The sequence below is a fragment of the Suncus etruscus genome, chromosome 13, assembly GCF_024139225.1.
Source record: "Suncus etruscus isolate mSunEtr1 chromosome 13, mSunEtr1.pri.cur, whole genome shotgun sequence".
Lineage (NCBI taxonomy): Eukaryota > Metazoa > Chordata > Mammalia > Eulipotyphla > Soricidae > Suncus > Suncus etruscus.
In genome coordinates, this window is record NC_064860.1 from 2,248,750 (window position 1) to 2,269,272 (window position 20,523).

A 20,523-nucleotide genomic window follows, 5' to 3' on the forward strand; every position below is an offset into this window, starting at 1 on the left:
GCAGTGAGGTGGTGCCACAGTTACTCCTGGGCTTCAGTTTGTGCTCGTGCTGCCCCCACGTGGATACAGTGAGGAGGTGACCTGGACGTTGCTTGATGCTGCCCCCGGGTGGATGCGGGGCAGTGCAGAGATTCTTGAGGGCCTGGGGCTGTTTCCTGCTCCATGAAACAGGTAGCTTAGCTGTGGCAGGGTGGGCCTGCAAGAAGGTGCTGCTCTGGCAAACAGATCTGGACACATTTCTAGGCTGGAAGCAAAGCTGAGCCAGAGTGAGCTGCTCTGCCACAGGCTGACTGCCTTCACACTTGAGGTCCTGCACACTCTCATGGGCAGGCAAGTTGTCACGGCAACTCCAGAGCAGGGATCGTTTTTGCTGTCGGTAGCTTTGGCAGCTTGGCATCCTCAAGTTCCAGCTGGAAAGTTCCCATCTGTGAATACCAATAAACTGACTTCCGGAGACACATCCTAATGCAAGCCCCACCCTCGTGCTAATGCAGGGAAGGAGACAAACACAGCCTATACTAGAAGCATGAAGCTCACTGTGGCACATGAAAGCATGCAAACAGGACGTGCCCAGAGCGGTGAACAAATGAGGTTAAAATGACATTTAATCTTCATGAGTATGTTCAATAAAATTAAATCTTTAATCGGAAAATATTTGATTTTCTATTTAGACTCAGGAGCATGATATTTAAAAGGGGGATGGAATGGAAAACCAGCTGTGTGCTTGGCTTTTAAAATGCATATCTGTTTGCCAACAGCAGGTCAGACACAGGATGTCATTGTCTTGATTTTCTGGGCAAGTGTATGTATTTGGGGCAGAGAAAATGGGGCAATTTTCTTTAGATTTTTGGACCACACCCGTCTATGCTGAGACTACTCCTGACTCTGCTCACAGATCAAACGTGGCAGTGATTGTTGGACTATAGGGGATTTTGGACATCTGTAAGACCAGCACCCTGACTGCTGTTCTATTTCTTCAGTCCCAGGGGAAAAAACACACTAAGTGTAACCAGTAACTATTCCCAGAGAATTGCTTCAGATTGAGAAAGCATTGCTTTTTCCTCATGTCACCTTTCCACTGCTCCAGGAAACGTTTCAAGGCTGGTGAGTGAAGGCACAAACACTGGCTTTTTTGACACAGGAAATCCCCCCTTACATCTTTTCCATGAAAAGGCACCATGAGTATGGATAAAGGAACTTGGTGCCTCAGGGAGTGTTGTGTATGTAAATATTTTAGGGGATTATTATGTTACAGACCCTAACCTGATCGGTGATTGTGCCCTACCCTAGGGTGTGACCTGGCATTCTGCCCCCACCCTAGGGTGGTACCTGATTCTGCTTCCACCATTGGGTGGTATCTGATCCCACCATTGGGTGGTACCTGATTCTGGGGGAGAAAAACAAGGGTCTGTTGAAGGCGAAGGGCTTTTGGCAGGAACTGATGCTGAGGCTTTGGACTTCAGTCTTGTTCCCCGAATAAAGCTAATATTTCCACATGCCTGACTGTCTGCGAGCTGTTTACCCGCCATTTCGCCTCAGAACCGTCGGCTAGACAGGATGGCAGATGGGTGCTTCGAGCTTCGGGGGAAAGACCTCATCCTCCATCCCTCCATCAGTCAACCTCTTGAGGGGCTGACTTGCAACAAGGGAGTTTGAGTTCTGCAGATGGCAGTTTATCTTCCACAGTGCTGTTTTTTTTTTTTTTTTTCACTTCATCGGCAGAGATCTCTGAATCCCTTCATCCCTGCCAATCATACGCTCTTTCAAGCTTCAAGGCTGAAGTTTCTGGATGTCTTACTTGAGAGGGTTGTCCAAAGGTGACTCTTTGCCCTTTTCACTCATGTGACTCCTTAGTATCACCAATCACGTTGGCCCAAAGGTGGTCACAAACCAATAACCATCAACAGTCAGCAAACATGGTTCCTCTATGCAGTTGCACTCCCCATGGCATGCATCAGGAACATAGTGAATCCATGCCTGCACCCACAGAGCTTGGCACGGAGCAAGGTCTGACTCCTACACAGTGCACAGGATGGACAATCAGGGTTTCTCTCAGCTCCTTCCTTCCCGACCTTCTTCCCTTGTGGTCAATGGGAAACATGCCCTTTCACTGAGACTGAAACACTACCCAATCAAGTTGAGCACCATCCAACTCCACTTTACAGAAACTACTCTGTTAGATGATACCCAACTCTTAACCCAAAACAAAGGCATTCCCTCAATTTTCTCTTTCTTTTTCACATAGCCCCTTTGATATATAAAAGCCCACCTGGATCGCTTAACCTTCTGGTGAATGGGTATTGGTTTAATAAAGAGAGTCAGTTTGGCTTAGCATGCTCAGACATACCACAAGGTGAAAGCTACTGAATCTATGATACTTTCCTGACTGGCGTGGCTTATTAACTCTTCGCCGCTACCCTATCTGCATCAGAGTCAGGGTGTGGGGTGATTTAATAAAGCATGGTGATTTATTTTACAGCTGGCACTTAAACAGCAACTCGAGGACCTGAGAAGAACCCAATGATAGTAAGGAACTTGATCCTCTGGTGGATAATCACCGTGATGGCCTCCTTCAGCTGGACTGAGTGTGCAGTGCTTGTCACTGAAACATCGGTGCACATGGCCCCTGTTCTAAATGTGGCAGAGACCCCGCTTACGTGGGGCAGAAGCAGGCAGTGAAGGGGAGAGAGAGCTGAAGACTGAGCAGTGTCCCAGAGGCTGAGGCCCACTGCTTTTCTTCTACCAAAGGTGCTTTGTGTGAGGACCTCATCTCCTCAACCTGCAGCAGCTTATCGAGGTCAATGATGGGAGAGAAGCCAAAGAGAAAGCCCCATTTGAGGGGACCAACAGCAGGGAGATGAGCGGGTTCCCCACCCAGATTTCAGCCTAGGAGCCAAAGGCCATTTTGTCCCAGACAACCCCAGGAGCCTACTGCAGAAGGATCCAAGCCCAACAGAAGTCCAACCGAGGAGAAACTGCTTTCAGAACCTCCTGCAACTTTCTTCTAGGTTAATCTCTTGACACTATTTGCACTGGTTAACCACTATTGGTTAACTATTGGTTAACCACTATTGCTGGTTAAACTATCTGTTCTACCCATATAGATCTTTTGGAATGATACCGATTAGCATGGCCCCTGCACAAGGATGACACACAAATTCGTGAAGTGTTCCATATTTTAAAAAAACGGTTTTGTTTTATGCCCCCTGCAAACGAAAATTTTCGTATCCAACTTTAGTGGTTTAATATTAGTTTGCACAGTTTTGGGGAAATGCATAATGTTGTGAGATTTTAGCAGTGCTCACTATCTTAGTGAATGTTTGATGCTTGATTATTTGTATTATGTCACAACTTATTCTCAAAATTATGTCTGCTTAAATGCTCTATTGTCTTTGTCCACAGAAGTCAATGAAAAGGAACGTGGATACTGTAGACTTATTACAGTAAGAAAGTTTTAGCACTTATTATGCGCAGAATTTTTCTTCTGAGTTTTTATTCTTGCTTTGTGGGCCATACCCGGTGGCGTTCAGGGGCTACTCCTGGCCATGCATTCAGAAATTGCTCCTGGGTTGGGGGATCATATGGGACGCCATGGATCAAACTGAGGTCTGTCCTGGGTCACCTGTATGCAAGGCAAGCACTCTACCACTGCACTACCACTCTGGCCCGTTCTTCTGATTTTGCTTAGGGAAGTTTATGGAAAGGGAACTTGGATGTTCTAGACTCATATTACAGTGATCAGGGTAAAATGCTTAAATATTTTCAAATTAAGTGTATCTGCAGTGAAGTCTCTTCAGAGAAGTCTATGAAAAAAATCTGTGGTATGGAGAAGACAATTATATGGAAAAAGCTGATTGTTTTGAGAATGATGCATACAATCTAACCTTTGATTTTTTATTTTTGGTTTTTGGGTCACGCCTGGCAGTGCTCAGGGATTACTCCTGGCTCTATGCTCAGAAATTGCTCCTGGCAGGCTCAGAGGACCATATGGGATGCCGGGATTCGAACCATTATCCTTCTGCATGCAAGGCAAACACCTTAGCTCCATGCTATCTCTCCGGCCAATGTTGTAGCCAACATTTACTGTGCCTATATAAAATAACCATTTTTATAAATTCTGATTTGGGGTTTCCACCTCTGATGAGGACAGTAGAACAAAACTTTCGTAGCCTTTCTCAAATTTTTTTTTTTTGGTTTTTGGGCCACACCCAGTGACGCTCAGGGGCTACTCCTGGCCATGTGCTCAGAAATCGCTCTTGGCTTGGGGGACCGACCATATAGGACACTGGGGATTAAACCAAGGTCCGTCCTGGGACGACCACATGCAAGGCAAACACCCTACTACTGCACTATCACTCTGGCCTCTGTTATTTTTTCTTTAACAGAAAGAGTGGACTTGTAAGAAAACACCCATCTATTAATCCAACTTTCTCTTTCCTTTTCACCTAGCCCTTTATGGGTAAAAGCCCACCTGTATTGCTTGACATCCCTCCTGGAGAATGGGTATTGGTTTAATAAGAAAGAGTCAGTTTGGCTTAGTGCACTCAGGTACCATGAGGCAAAAAAGCCACTGACTGTGATTCTTTTCTGATTGGCTTAGTTTATTAATTCTTCACAGTTACCTGACCTGCATTACCCTGTCAGCTTGGGCTTGGATCTAAAGCATGTGGGGGTGATTTCACTATGTTTGGATTTGTGTCATCTTACACTACTTGAGTCCCCAAGTCCTTGCTCACAAAATGTCTGGTCTCGGCTCTGACTTGGCACCAAAAGTGGACACAGGAAAACAAACTCTGGACATCTGGATGTGATGGACATAGAAGAGAGAGTGGAAGCATTTGATGGCAATGGTGGATTTCCAGGGCTATCGTCCCCAAGAGAAATGAAGTTCAATCCACAGATAAAAGCAGCACATAGGACATTTGGAGCTGCTAGAATGCTCCAGGAGAATCATTGCTGCTGTATGTCCACCTTGACATTTTCATACTGATAAGGGAAATGCTTGTACCATAATGCTTGACACTTGAATCTTTCAGTACTTTTTTTCTGGGAGAAACTTTGGGCAATTTTTTTTTTACCACTTGGCAGAAAAAGAACAAAGCTTACAAACTCCCACTGTTCCTTTTGAGAATCAGAATGTGGAAGGAGAAAAAGATCAAGAAAGGTGTCAGCAATGCCACAAGCACTGTCTTTGGTGAGTCTAGATCTTCCTTGCCAGGGGCGAGTTCCTGCCAGCCTGTCAGAGCTCTCTGATCCTGTCTGTCATGCTCTGGATCATCCTGAGCCAGTCTGGCAGCTGCATTTCCCAGAAAGATGCATGCATGCTGAACCACAGAGGGTCTACTTCTGTGAGACAGCCAGGAGACCACACTGAGAGTAGCGGGGGCCCAGATTGTGCCTTGGCTGTCTTTGATCTCATCAGGCTCTCTCAGAAGAGCATCTGTGTTCATCACTTTAACTCACTGACAGGACGTCTGAGCACTGGAGCTGAGCCCGGTATGTGTATTCTCAGAAGCGGCAAGTCCAACTCTCTTCTGCAGAGCTGTCTATGCCTCCATAAGTAGTGGGGGAACCATGGAGGAAAGAAGGGGCTCATCAGCCCCAGACCACCACCCACACAGGGGTTCAACATGAGGAAACTGAAGGGTGTCCATGACCACATGTGCTGTGGGACGTGGACGTGGGCAGACAAGGGGGGGGTTCCTAAAGGGCCCTACTTACCTGTCTGTGGAGCCAGGCTTCGCTTTCATCCTCGTGTTTCTGAAAGGAAATCAGAGCTTTAAGACACATGCAGGGAGGAAAAGGCAGCCCAGTGGGTCAGGCATTGGATGAGCTCAGTCTTATATTCCTGGAGCCACAAGGGTCCCCTGAGCCAGCAGTAAGCCCCGAGAACAGCTGAGTGTGGCCTCCTAAAGCCCCTTGTGGCTTACAGACAGTAGAAGACCCACTATAAGGAAAGGTGAAATAGTTCAGTCTGTGGCCCAGTGGCTGGGTCTGGAGATTTGGGGTGCTGGAGATTGAACCCAGGTTGGTGTATACAAGACAAACTACCTCCCCGCTGTGCTATCATTTCAGACCATAATAAAAAAGATTTTTTAATGAAAATAAAAAGAGGACCTGAGAATTATGTAAAAGGAAGTGTCAGGGGGAAACAGCAGAAGCACAAACACCAATCCCCATCTTTCATGGATGCCCTTAATGAGGGCCGACCCAGGGCTCTATCCATGGTCCTAACACCAACCAAACGAGGCTCTGTCTGTGGTGCTGACCAGATCAAGGAACCAGGCTGCCCTGTCCACAGTGCCAACATGTGGGGTCTGTCTGTGGCGCTGACCACACGAGGCTCTGTCTGTCAGACTGACCACCTGATTTCCCGTGGTGCTGTTGGCAATCAGGGACACGTGGGTCATTCCCTCTCCCCCTGTGGGCTCCTCTTTCCATCCTTTTCCAGAAGAAACCCCCCCCCCCACCAGAGTCACCCACGCCCTTCTTGTTTCTGAGTCCTCTCAGAGCACATTAGTCTCAGCAACTTGTCATCTCTGTGCTCAGAATATGGTGCCAGTGAATGGGTGGGTACTGGCTGTTATGGACACCCTTAAGTCCACATGGCTTAACGAGACTTCTACCCTTCAGGTGGGACCTCTGGGGGTGCCCTTCAGGGTTCTTGAGAGAGTGGATGGGGGTGCTATCGAGGCAGGTAGGGGTCTACCCTCACCCCTTGGTGACGGTCTGGCTGTGTCTCATTCTCTTGCCCCCTCCAGGACACACTGTCACCCCCTCTTCTCTATTTCAGCTTCTCACTACACATGAACTCAAGTAGAAACTCCTAGACTTTGGGGTGCTTCTTGGGGGACCCCAAGGGTTGTGGCCAAATATGCAGGGGCTCAGGGATAAATGGGGGATAGGTACTGGCCTGAGAAAAGTCAGTCCAGCTCTGTTCAGGTCCATTATCCCCAATGGCCCCAGACCAGCCCATCTGTCTGAACACCAACTGGAAAATGGGGACTGTGCTCATTTATGGAGCCATAATGTGAAGAGAAGGGGGAGAGCACATGGCTGATGGAGGTGTAGGTACTTGCTTGCCTGCTGGGTTTGTCATCAGTGTAACTTTTTGCTTTGTTTTGTTTTTTTTTTTTGCGGGGGCCATACCTGGTGGCACTCAGGGGTTACTCAGGGCTCTGTGCTCAGAAATTGCTCCTGGAAGGCTCGGGGAACCATATGGGAGATGCCAAGGATTGAACCCAAATTTGTCCCGGGTTGGAAGCGTGCAAGGCAAAAGCTCTACCGCTGTGCCCTACCACTCCGGCCCCTCAGTGTGACATCTTTATCCCTAGAGAGGCTGCTGAGTTTGCTGCAGTATTTGATGCCCTCACAAGGTGGCAGCACAGCAGAATCAGCTCAGGGCTGCAGCCAGGACCTGCCTTCCCCTCCCTCCCTGCCGTCCCTCTCCCCCCCTTCTCTGTCTCCCACTCCTGGCTCCTACCTTGGTGCAGACTCCAGTGGTGGCATCGCAGAGGGTGAGGATGGATACATTCTGTGCCCGGCTCAGCCAGTTCACAGCAACCTTGGTGCTAGTGGCCCACTTCACCATGGTGATGTAGTACTCCCTGGCGGGCAGACCAGGGTTAGTGGAGAGGCAGTTCACAGAGAGTGTACCACACCGGTGGTGTGGTGAAAGGGCATAGTCCAGGGGGTCCTGCCTGGAGGTCCTCCAGCAAATTCCAGTCAGTCATTCCTGAGCTGAGCTAAGCTGCTCAGAAACATGCTTCCTTCCGAGACGAGCCCACAGAGGCAGCAGCTTCATTTCCTAGTGCTCCAGTGAGACTCCCATTCCCAGTGGCAGTGGGGGGACAGAGCTAGGGGCCCTCAGCGAGGGGGAGGCAGCCCCCAAGAGGCTCCTGCTTCCTGTACATCAGAGTCTAGACGCCTAGAGTCTAGACAATGAAGGAGAAGGGTCCAGGCTGACTTTGCTGTGCTAGACTCCACAGGCCTATTGACGGAAACCATGCCCGGCTCTGGTGCTGAACTTAGCACAAGGTGAGTGGGACTGCGGAGGGTGAGTTCAATCGCCCACACTTCTCCCCAAACTGGATTAGTAAGGGGAAAATAGTTAATTTGAAAGCAAGAAGGAAACATGGATTCTAGAACATCCTAAGGCTGTTGCACAGCTAGTTGCTCGGCTGCCCCAGGTTCTACACGGGGCCAGAAACCTTCTTTCGTTCATCTGGCAACAACTTACAGATAAAGCCCAAGAGCCATTGTGAGTTATTTATTTGGGGCCATATCCAGCAATGCTTAGGGCTGACTCCTGGCTCTGTGCTCAGCTGTCCTTACTGGTGGTGCTCGGGGACTCTATTGGATGATCTGGGTCAACTGCTCACAAGCCAAGTGTTGAAGCACAGTGGTCAATCCCCCCTCACTGGCCCTGGGAGCCCAGTAACCAGGACTCCCAATATGTCCAACCACAGGGCACAATAATGAACACTCAGAGGAATCAGCCAGGGGCCCAGGATGGAATGATGGTGTCTTGCTAAACAAGGTTTGCGAGTGACATGCCATGTACAAGGGAGGGGATGAGAAAGTGTGCTTTTTCATGAAGCGTGCTTGAGCAGAGACCCTGGAGGATACCCTCCTTCCCCGGGTTCAAGTTACTCCCAGGGCTACAGCCTGTGTATGTGGGAGAGTTGGGGCAGCCTGCGGCTGGTCATGGTACTTTTGGGGGAGCTGTTGATTGCCCCTGCACATTGGTCCATTGGAGATGAAGAGGTGTCCAAGAAGTCCCTGGTACAGGTGAAAGGAGACCCCAGGAACAGGGAAGATCCTGTTCATTTCACCCAGTGTGAGCATGGCCAATTTCCAGCCCTCAGTGACAAAAGTGCCACCAACTTCCCCTTCCTCCAACAGGACATTGTACAGGTTTAGAGGAACAGGCACAGCTCAGCACCTCCTGCAGGGCACCTCCAGACTTGCCTCCCTCTCCCAGCTAGACCTGCTGAGCCAATGTGACTGCAAAGGTGGACCCACATGCCAGCCAGAAAGGACATGAATGGTGGCCGTGAATGGTGCCAGGTTCCCACACAGGCCCAGAGCCTTCAGATTAACGCTGAGATGCCTCCCAGGCACCACCATGAAATTTTTATCAACCCATTTGTCTGCCATGAAATATTAACGGGGCTCAGCCTCTGGCCCCAGGATCAAGAGCCTTGTCACCTAGTCACTTCCTGGAGCTTTGGATCCCTGCAAAGCTGCTGACAGCTGAGGCTGAGCAGGGCTGGGAGCAAAGGGGCCAGATGAGGCATGTGGGGTTGGGGGGGGGGGCAGGCAGCATCCGATCAGCTGCAGGGAAGCGGAGGAGGTGTGGACCTTGCAAATTTCAGCCAAGGGAAGTGACAGCCACATGGAGACGGAGGGTGGCCGTGCCCAGCGTAAACACACACTCGTCTCTTTCATTGTCCTGCCCAGGACAGCTCTGAGAACAGGACACACCCTGGGCACCTTAGTGAGCTGTGGGTGTACCTGCTCCTGCATAGACCCCAGGGGGATTGTGCCTCCCGCCCTGTCACCAACCTCATGCGGGGGTCGTCAGGTGGCGCCATCTCCAGGTCATGGGTAGGCCCGTTCAAGCCGATGACGTGCAGGGAGATGCTGGGGTTCTCGAAGCCGGCCTGGGGGGCAAAAGGACAGACTATCAGCACAGAGTTCCCGAATAGATGTCTCTCCAGAAGGGGGCTTGAGGGGGCTCTGGGCTCAACACTCAGAGCAAAGGTTCCTGCTTGGGATCTGACAGCACTGGGGATTCCCACCCCGATATCGCCAATCCCTCCTAGCCCTGATAGAGGTGGCAAACACAGATAGGAGGGATTCGTAAGAGTCACCACGGCCCAGCAGGGTCCCATTTGGCCCCTCCCAGGACATGCAGAGACAGGAGTGGGGGTGAGAAAGTGCTTCTTTCCTGACAACCTCTGCCATTTGCCCAGGATGTGTCATTCCTGGGGATATGGTGGGGCCTCACGGCTTTGGTTTAGGAGAGACAACACAGACCCCTCTGGTCTTAGCCAGACTTGAGATTCCACAGAGATCAGTGGGTTCCCAGCAGGCTGGGGCTCTGCAATCTGGTTCAGTGCCCTTCCCAGATCCCTGCAGTCGGAACATCTGCTCTTCCAATCGTAAGTCCGAATTGGGGGCCCCAGTGAGAGCTCAGCAGGGAATACCTCATCTTAGGGCAGTTAGATAGTCACAGTATGTATGTGCTTGGTGTGTACCACATGTGACATGTATGGCATGTGTGGTATGGCACACATTATGAGTGCTGTTTTGTGTGTGGCATGTGATATGTGTATGGCATTGCTATGTGGTATGCACATGGGCTAAGTGTGTTGTATTGTGCTGGATGTATGTGGTATGATAAATGTATCTGAGTGGGGTGTGTGGGGTATGGATGCTACATGTTTGTAGCAGGTATAAATGTGGTGTGTGCGATATGTGGACTGTGTGAGGTGACATAGTTTTATGTGATGTGTATATATATGTGCCATGTATGGTGTGAACTTTACAGTGCCTGTTGTAGGGTGTGTGTGGTATGCTATAGACGTGATGTATGTTGAACATGTCATGAATGTTACAGTCGATATGTGTTATTTGCTGCATGTGGACTCTGCATGACATATCTTGCATGTTCTGTGCATTGCATGTGATGCATGGGGTGAGGCATACATGTTGCATGTGCTGTGTTGTATCTGGTGTCAGTGGTAAGGGTGGTGTGTGATGTGGGGTGCAGAAGTAGAGGAGACAGTGGGGCACCCACTGAGGAAGGAACCAGGGAGCCTGATGGGAACACCCTGGGGTGCCAAGGCCTAGGGGGCTATAGGAGCAGCTGCTTCTACAGGAGATGGGAACAGAGGCATGTAGGGGGCACTGGCTGCATGTAGGGTCATGAATGCTTCGTTCCCACACTGAGCCCCATTTCCACACTGAGATTCCATTCCTACACTGAAATCCATTCCCGCATAGAGCACTCCCATTTCCATGCTGTGAGCCCTACACCCTGTGCTGGTGTTTGCTGGTGGGGCTTCGGGTGATTGTGGGTGAGTAATGGGGACTCTGGAATGTGGGTCCTAAGGGAGGGAAAGCTTCCTGGTGCCTCCCAAGAAGGTGTTCCCAGCCTTGCCTGAAGCGCCCTGAATCTCCACATGGTGTTGTCGGGAACAGCACTGCAGAACAGGACCCCTAGGGTACCCTTCCCAGTATGTGCTGCCTCCTGCAAGTAGCCCGTAGTTCTGCTGTGGTAGGGGAGGGACAGCTCACTTCACAGTCTGGGGGAGGGTCCCTCACAGAGGGCCCTGCCTCCCTCCAGCCCCAGAACAGGGGTGAAGCTATAGCCTGTGGGTCTGTCTCCTACGGCACTGGGCACCCATGCAGATTAAAGCTGGTGTAGCCCTCGCTGCCTGGCTGTGTCCTGTACAACCACACACCTCCATGGGCCCAGAGCCCACCGCAGTGGCTGCGGGGAATGAAACAGCCTCCAGAGTGCAGGGTCAGGTGGGGTCCCCACCCTCTGCCCTCCCAGCAGCCCAACACCGGGACAGTGTCTGCCTGTGTCCAGGGTGCTCATGCCAACTGCACCTTGGGGTGCGGATGGATCTGTTCCCCATGGCTCAGACCCAGGACAAGTGACCAACACTAGGGTGATTCCTGAGAGTGAAGATAAGTCGCCGATAAACCAGTGTGACAAGGGCAGGGGGTGATGCTGGGATACAGGAAAGGGGTTCATAGCCCCCGTGTTTCCCACCTACTTTGGGGTAGTGGTAGGGCTTCACCGTGGGGTAAACAGAGCCCGTGTAGCTTGGTAGCTCCATGAGTGGCACACGGGAGTCATTGATGGTAGCATATGCGAGGCGCGTCCCATCTGGAGACCACCAGTGGGCGATGTGGCTCTTCAGGATCTCCTCTGAAGGAAAGAGACGGGGGGGGGGGGCAGGCAGCTCTGAGAATCATGCACCCAGCACTCTGCTTGGCACCCACCCTCCCATCTGAGTCTCCACTGTGACTGAGGGGCTCAAAGTGTTTAAGCCACCACCCACAGCTCTCGCCACTCAGTGCCAACAATCATGGTGCCCCCATCTAGTCCACCACCCATAGATGACACCTAAGATGTGTTTTATCTTCCTTCTTTCCTTCTTCCTTCCTTCCTTCCTTCCCTCCTTCATCCCTCCTTCCTTCCACAGCTGACCACCTAGCAATGCCAATATTTAAGTCACCTATAGAAAAGCACAATGCTCTACACACCAATGCCAGTTGCCTTCATGTACAATATCGTATCCCACCAGACATAGGGGATGCTGTGAATTGAACCCAGGTCTACCCCAGGTTGGCTGTGTGCAAGGCAAATGACCTACCACTGTGCTATAATTCCGGCCCTGTTTGTTCCTTTTTATTACAATGCTTTCTGTCATGGGTGTTCCCAATACCATCAAAATTGATAATGGTCCAGCCTACACTAGAAAACCCTTTCAATATGCAAATCATTTTGCAAAGAATGGCAAGTCAAACATATCACTGGTATCCCATATCTTAAGGTCAAGCCATTGTTGAACATGTTCATAAGACTCTCAAAATTCAATAATTAAAAAACAGAAAAGGGGATATGCCTGTGCTTGATTTCTTATCTTTTTTTTTTTTTTGGCCCACACACATTTGATGCTCAGGTGTTACACCTGGCTACACACTCAGAAATCACCCCTGGCTTGAGGGGACCATATGGGACGCCGGGGGATCGAACTGCAGTCCGTTCCTTGGCTAGCGCTTGCAAGGCAGACACCTTACCTCTAGTGCCACCTTGCCAGCCCCTGATTTCTTATCCTTAACATTATTATTTAATTGGGGCTGGAGTGGTAGCACAGCAGTAGAGTGTTTGCCTTGCATGCAGCTGACCCAGGATGGATACAGGTTCAATCTCCGGCATTCCCATATGATCCATATGATCCCCCAAGCCAGAAGTGATTTCTGAGTGCAGAGCCAGGAGTAACCCCTGATCACTGCTGGATGTGGGAACCCCCCCCCCCAAAGAAAACCAAAAAAACAACCCAAAAGCCCATTATTATTTTAAAAAAATTTAAGTTTACCACATGGAGAATCCTATACAGCTCTTGAAAGACACCTTTACGAAGTGTATAGGCTCAGTAAACAATTAATTCACCTATCTGTGTGAAAATTGATCAAGATTGGGTAGCGGGTAATCTAATCATTCAAGGGAAAGACTATGCTTATAGTTCTACAGAGAAAAGTCCCAAAAAGAAACTGAGTTCTATCAGAACTTCTTATCAGAAGTTGACATCTCTAGGATTCAGAAAAGCTTTTAGCTATTTCATCATTTTAAGAAACCATGTGAGCGATCCTCTTGATTTCAAGGAGTTCGTCCAGGTGTATTTATACTTTTGTACAGGAATCGGAATATAGTTATTTATCTTTTTGACCCAGTAAGAACCCAATTGTTCCATTTTCCCTATCCACTATTAGATATATATCAAGAAATGAAACTCTGGCAACCTCATTTAATCTCAGGTCAGCGCCAACATGTGCCAGTTTTGAATGACATCCTGACAATGAGGAAATGGCAACAACTTGATGTAAGGGAAGATTGTCTCATCTCATCACCTAATGATAAGATGAAATAAGAAGATATGTCATCCTTTGATCTGTGCAAAAGCCAATATTGCTAACTACAGAAGACTGACTGTGACAACCATGACTGGGAAGAACTTATCCTGGGAGCAGTAAGAAAGACCCTACCCTAGGCTTCGGCCCACGATCTGTAAAACAACCAAGATCTCTAATTCCAGAGGCCCGACCGAGACAACTACAACTGAGCAGAACTTCTGGAAACATAATAAAAGACCATCCTAGGCTTCATCCTAGGATCGGTGCAAAAACCAAGACCATCAACTGATGAAAACAACAGTGATGGGATAGAACTTCTAGACTCTATCCTAGGCTCCACCCTATGACCTGTGCAAATACCAAGATCTCTAGTTACAAAGGCCTGATTTTATCATCCACGACTGAGTGGAAAGTTTCCAAACACCACAAAAAGACATAGGGGAGAGTAAAAGAGCATGTAGGGAGTCTGTTGTTATTCCCATGACAATATGCTTCAAGGGCAGAGAAACCCTGCGTCTCTTAGGCCAAGGGAATTCCCTTTCTCTCTAATATTTACTGTGCCTATGCAAAACAAAAAGCCCATTTTTTTTAGTTTTTGTTTTTTGTTTGATTTTTATGTTTTTGTTGTTGCTGTTTTTTGTTGTTTTTTTTTTTGGTTATGTTTTTCCTTTTATCCCTCTCTTCTTTTTCTTTTTTTCGGGCCACACCCATCTGATGCTCAGGGGTTACTCCTGGCTAAGGGCTCAGAAATTGCCCCTGGCTTGGGGGGACCATATGGGACACCAGGGGATCGAACCTCGGTGGTGATCTTTCCTTGGCTAGCGCTTGCAAGGCAGATACCTTACCTCAAGCGCCACCTTGCTGGCCCCATCCCTCTCTTTCCTTAAATTGATTTTATCACCTTTAGATGGACTCCTCCTGGTTTTTTGTTTGTTTAATTTTTGCTCCCCACTTTTTTCTTTTTCTTTCCTTCAAACAGAACCACATAACTTGAATCATCTTGTTCTGCCTCATAAATTGAGGGGAAAATAATGGATGATACCAAGACCAAACAGGCATATAAACATTGAGTAAAAATAAAAATGATTAAACTTAAACACCAAATTCAAAGCCAACAACAACAGATTTGATATTCAATCTACAACAAGTTAGGCACAGAGGGGACCACATGTTCTAGCAGCCTGGGGGGCAAAGGAGGGGGATATGGGATGTATGCTGGGAACAGGGATGGAGAAAAGACAACACTGGTGGTGGAAATGTCCCTGATTCAATGTCACTATGTACCTAAAATATTACTGTGAAAGATTTGGAATCCACTTTGGTCAAAATAAAAAAATTATTTAAAAAAATATAAATCCCAGGTCAGCAGGAAGCAGTCAGACGATCTTGTTGCCCAGTTCCTAAAAGATCAGAGTTTTCACTTCTTATAGGAAGATAATGATAAGTTTAGCTTTTTTTGGTAAAGGTTAACAACCTCCTGCACTTGGGTCACCTTTAAAATAACAGTTTTTGTTCTAAGTAGTTCCTTGATGTTTCACATTTTCTCTCTTTTAGACTATTTTCTGATCCTATTTGTTTTGGTTGCTCCTATAGATATTAAATAGCTTTTCTTCATGTTCTAGGCTTCTTACATCATGTTGCTTTTTTTTTTTTTGGTTTTTGGGTCACACCCGGCAGCATTCAGGGGTTACTCCTGGCTTCACACACTCAGAAATTGCTCCTGGCAGGCACGGGGGACCATATGGGATGCTGGGATTTGAACCAATGACCTTCTGCATGAAAGGCAAACGCTTTACCTCCATGCTCTCTCTCCGGTCCCCATGTTGCTATTTTTACTGTCCCTAAACAAAGTTTATTTTTATTTTCTGGTCTCTTGACAAAGAAGTGCTAATGCCCCTATTAGGAGTAAAAGAACTGCTGCTTGCAACTGGTCCATCACCTACTTGAATCAGCTTTTTCAACTGGGATCCTGGCTCGAGGACTTGGCTCTTTTGACCTGCAGAGAACCATTCCTGATTGCCCTTCACTGATAGATTATGTCGTCAATGGAAACCCTTCAAATCTGACTTACTTAAAACTTGATCAGCAGTGTATAATACTTGGATACTGTTATTTATTCCTACTCCCCACTACCCATTTTTTATTTCTACAAAAAAAGGTAGGAGACAAAGATGCTTATGGCCCCTGGTCAGCCATAAGCGGCTACTGTCTTGTTAAGGATGAAGATGACAGTTACCAGAAGCCTGCACCTTGTAATTGCTGCTGAAGTGCCATTGGCCTGGGTGTATTTAAGGAGCCTGTTGATTGCTGCCAAATTGCTGAAGAAACTATTTGCTCTACGCTCCTGTTGCCTTTTGCTACCTTTCCTACTGCTCCAGGCCTGGCACCTCCTCCTTCCTCCCTTCCTTTCTTCTCTCCCTCCTTCCTTCCCTTCTTTCCTTCTCCTTCCCTTCCTCCTTCCTTCCATCCCGCTTTCCTTTACTTCCTCCCTTTCTTTTTACCTTCCCTTCCTCCCTTTCTCTTTTTCTTCCTCCCTCCCTCCCCTTCTTTCCTTATTTGTTTGGTTCATACCATGGTTCCTTAGTTCTGGCTCTGTGTTCAGGGCTCATTCCTTAGCAGGGCTCAAAAGACCCTACTTTGGTGTTGGGGTTTGGTATCTTCCTCACCCCACTTCTATTTCAAATGAAGAAAATGTTCCACCATAACATTCTGAGTGAGTGACTATTAATTTAGTTATCTTCACAGGGACCAGTTTTAGTGTCTTGGGTGAAACATATTGTTGAGGGACCAGAGCAATAGCACAGTGGTAGGGCATTTGCCTTGTACACGCTGAGCTGAGTTCTATCCCCTCATCCCATATGGTCCTCCAAGACTGCCAAGAGTGATTTTTTTTTACTAATAATATCTTTATTTAAACACTATGGTTACAAACATATTCAGAGTTATGTTTCTGAGTGCAGAGCCAGGAATTTCTCCTGAAGTGCTGCCAGGTCTGGCCCCCAAAAAGCAAGAAATTAAAAAAGTTTAAAAATTAAAAATGAAGAAAAGTATTGTCCTGCAACGACTTTGGATTTTTCCTTCTTAACTCAGAACTCATTTTCTGGTGAAAAAGCATACAGAACTTCAGCATTGAGATTTTAAATGGCTGGTGAGGTAACTCCTGCCACAGATGGACCGGTTAGTAATTATGAAGTTTCCTTCAAGTGCTAATGCTGCTCCTCTTTGGAAAATTAGATGATTTCTTCCCAAAGCTAAGCAGTGCCCTTACAATGAATTGCAATATTTGTGTCATGGGCTTTGCTGTGAAACTACGAGAACAGCCTTTCATCTTGGATGCATTCTAAAGTCTGATTCTAAAGCTATCTCCAAGGAACCCCCAGCAGAGATGGCCCTCTTCTTAGACCTCACAGCTTTTCATAATTTTTTTTTTTTTTTTTTGGTTTTTGGGCCACACTCGGTGATACTTAGGAGTTACTCCTGGCTCTGCACTCAGAAATATCTCCTGGCTTGGGGGACCATATTGGACACCAGGGGATTGAACAGAGGTCCGTCCTGGATCAGCCGCAAGCAAGGCAAACTCCGTACTGCTGTGCTATCACTCAGGCTCTTCATAATTATTTTTTAATATCAGTGAAACTTGTAAAAAATAATTGATCTCAGAAGTGGTGTGTATCAGAGAGAATAAAACGAGATCTTCTTTCTTTGTACTTATTTTAAAAAGGAAGGTTAATTAATTGTGAATTATAAATATCATGGAACAGTTTCCATATCCACTGCCTTCATTATCGATGATTCCAGGTTTTCTTGGGCAGGGAACTGAGTTGACCACCTGTTGACACCATTGACAGAGCTCTAGGCTCTTGGTGGGGACACAGGATCAACGAGGTCTGGCCTGGCCACCAGCCTCATGCAGATCCCTAGGCTGTGTCCCGGGTACAGAGAGAGGCAGCAATGGGGGTCCCCATGCTCAAGGTCCTCAGGATTCTAGTGTCCTGCCCGTCCCCTAGAAATGCAGAGGGGGCAGATCAAGGTGGATGGTACCTCAGGGGACAGTTACTGAATCTCCAACCTACTGACCGACAGGTACGGAATCTCTGACTGACCGACATTTATTACTGAACCTCGGGCTGACCTATTAGCAGTTCCTTAATTCTAGCAGCAAACCAGTGTAAAATGTGATACAAGGGACCCCTCTGAGTAGAAGGTCCCACATATACTGCTGCCCAGGTCTCTGGCTGTCAGGAAGTCCCGGGCTGCCATCCCTGCCTATCCCAATACATTTGTCCAGTGGCCAGCATGCCTGTCACAGCCTCCTGCCCCATGGGCGCTGCCCAGCCCCCAGTACCCTGGCAAGCTCCCCACACGCTGGCCCCAACAGAAAAGCTCCCAGTGTCCAGTGGTACTTTCAGCCACGTCCTTCTGACCCAGGCTGGGCCTCCCACTTAGCACAGGGCCAAACCTGCAGAGCAGCAACACCTGCTTCTCACCTTCATATAGCCAATCGCTGAGGCCATTGTAGATGACGCCCTCCTTGCCCGTGGACACCACTCGGATGGCCTGCTTGCCCACATGTGCACAGTAGTAGATGTTGTTCTCAAAGATGAAGATCTGATATAGGGAGAGAGAAAACCCAGTGAGTTGGGGCAAGGCTGGAACGCAGGGTGCTTTTAATCCTCTGCTGTTTTTTGTTTGGTTTTTGGGTCATATCTGCTGGTGCTCAGGGGTTATTGCTGGCTCTCCACTCAGAAATGACTCCTGGAAGGCTCAGGGAACCCTATAGGATGCTGGGGGTAGAACCTGTATGCAAGGGAAACTCCCTTCTTGTTGTGCTATTTATTATTTATGAATGATTAAATAATTGTTTATTATTGTAGGTGATGTGGTTCTAATACTGCATATGTTCATCACCTTGATGTACAGTTATGGCCCATGTGGGACACCGGGATTCCAACCAACCACCTTTGGTCCTGCATGGGCTGCTTGCAAGGCAAACACCGCTGTGCTATCTCTCCGGGCCCAGCATCTCATGTTTTACTTAATACACTTCCTAGTTCCACTCAAGTTTGTTTCTTTGTTTGCTTTGTTTTGGGACCATACTGGATGGCTCTGCACACAGAACTTACTCATGGCAGGCCCCGGGAATTATATGGAATGCTGGGAATCAAACCCAGGTCAGCTGCATGCAAGGCAAATGTCCTCTCCACTATAGCTCAACCCCCTCCACTCAGGTTTTACTGCACTGTGGGGTTTTGTTTTTCCTTATAGCTGCATAGCATTCCATTTTGTAGACATGCCACAGCTTCTTTATCCAGTCTTCTGTGATTAGACATTGGGAGTTCCCAGATCTTGGTGACTATAGTAAGTGCTGCAAGGAATGCATAGCTTTTTGGATGCCTACCTGGAGGGACATGAAAAATTTTTTCCCCCAATGCTCACTTGAAAATTTGAGGGTAGGGGCCAGTGAGGTGGCGCTAGAGGTAAGGTGTCTGCCTTGCAAACGCTAGCCAAGGAAGGACCACGGTTCGGTCCCCCGGCGTCCTATGTGGTCCCCCCAAGCCAGGGGCAATTTCTGAGCACTTAGCCAGGAGTAACCCCTGAGCATCAAATGGGTGTGACTCCCCCCAAAAAACAAACAAAAAAGAAAATTTGAGGGTAGAGACCTATTTGCAGAAAGGAAGGTGCACTGGGAACTTTTGAAATTCTGGCCTGGAGTCACCTCCAAACAAGAGGAGAGTGCAGCCTGAATCAATGGCTCTGAAAAAGATCTTGGGAAAGCAGAAAGTCTGTAAAGTAAATGGGCAAAAAGAAGTTTCCCCAAGACTAGCACCACAGGCTGATGCTGCTGTGCTCTGTGCCCGGCCTTTCCTGGGGCCAGGAAATTCTGGAAATTTCCCACCCACTGAGCCAGGGGTTCAACACTGTTTGGGATCCAGCAATGCTGGGTATCCCCAGATCACAGTGCTGTGAGGTCTCCAGGGCTATACCTGGGAATATTTGGGGCCATATGGTGCAGAGAGGCCCTAAGTATCCCTTGGGAGAATCCAACCTCTAAAGAAATAAAAGTGAAGTGGAACCCCTCTACTTCCTGTCTTTTTGATTGTGTTGGGGTGCTACAATTTGCATTGTCCTTCCCTGGCCTGGGGGCACTGGTGGTGCGTGGGAGACCTGGTGGCTTGAGTGGCAATAATCATGAGGAATCCAAAACACTCTCCTGTCTGTTGATCCCCCAGGAATCCTCCATCCTTCAATGTTTCCCAGCTGCCTAGAGAGAGATCTTTACAAAGGACAAGTTCCTGGGATAGCCTCATGGATCCAAGTGAGTGCAGAAACCTCCAAATATCTCCCGTGTCCCTCAGAGATAATGCTCGTCATGACTGCGAACATACAAGCTCCTTCTGCCACCGTCATGGCCTCCAAGAATGGTTTTCCTTTATAGCCGCCTGCTCCCTTATGTGGAGACGCTCACTACACACACTTTCTTCAAGGCACTCAATGATCCTGCTTTTAAAGTCTGTTTGATGGATGATCCTGAAATTCTCTAACTTAATACTCCCCAGCTGACGTGGGCACCTGGAATTAGATTCATCTTTGGAGATAATCCCCAACCAGATCCCAATTATATTAAGGAAGCTCTAATGAGGGAGAGTCATGGTTTGTCTCTGAAGATTGATGAGCATAGCCAGGCCTGCGCTGCAACCCTGCAGGAAAATTCATTTCATGAGCTCAAAGCTGGGCTCTGAGACAGTTCTCGGGGCCCTGCATCTCCCAGGGGCAGCCAGAAGCACCTTCATAAATGCTACAGCCTTGCAAGCAGGATTCCTCCTCCTCCTCCTCCTCCTCCTCCTCCTCCTCCTCCTCCTCCTCCTT

General features: G+C 48.2%; 2 protein-coding genes and 1 non-coding gene across 6 annotated transcripts in view; 2 read left to right on the forward strand and 1 right to left on the reverse strand.

Moving 5' to 3' along the window:
* The window catches only part of XRCC2 (X-ray repair cross complementing 2), an 813,538-nt gene that overhangs the window by 268,864 nt on the left and 524,151 nt on the right, over positions 1-20,523 (forward strand). The gene's annotated exons all lie outside the window — the stretch shown is intronic.
* DPP6 (dipeptidyl peptidase like 6) overlaps positions 1-20,523 on the reverse strand; it is a 257,968-nt gene that overhangs the window by 18,770 nt on the left and 218,675 nt on the right. For all 4 annotated transcript variants that reach the window (XM_049785272.1, XM_049785270.1, XM_049785273.1 and 1 more), the window contains exons 8-12: positions 18,144-18,264; positions 11,793-11,947; positions 9,568-9,665; positions 7,484-7,607; positions 5,722-5,760 (exon numbers count right to left, since the gene is read on the reverse strand). In XM_049785272.1, the coding sequence (XP_049641229.1) occupies positions 5,722-5,760; positions 7,484-7,607; positions 9,568-9,665; positions 11,793-11,947; positions 18,144-18,264 (537 nt within the window). The remainder of the gene's footprint in view (positions 1-5,721; positions 5,761-7,483; positions 7,608-9,567; positions 9,666-11,792; positions 11,948-18,143; positions 18,265-20,523) is intronic.
* Positions 3,077-3,181, forward strand: LOC126026886 (U6 spliceosomal RNA). The gene has a single exon (XR_007502086.1). It is a non-coding gene; the product is annotated as a U6 spliceosomal RNA (small nuclear RNA).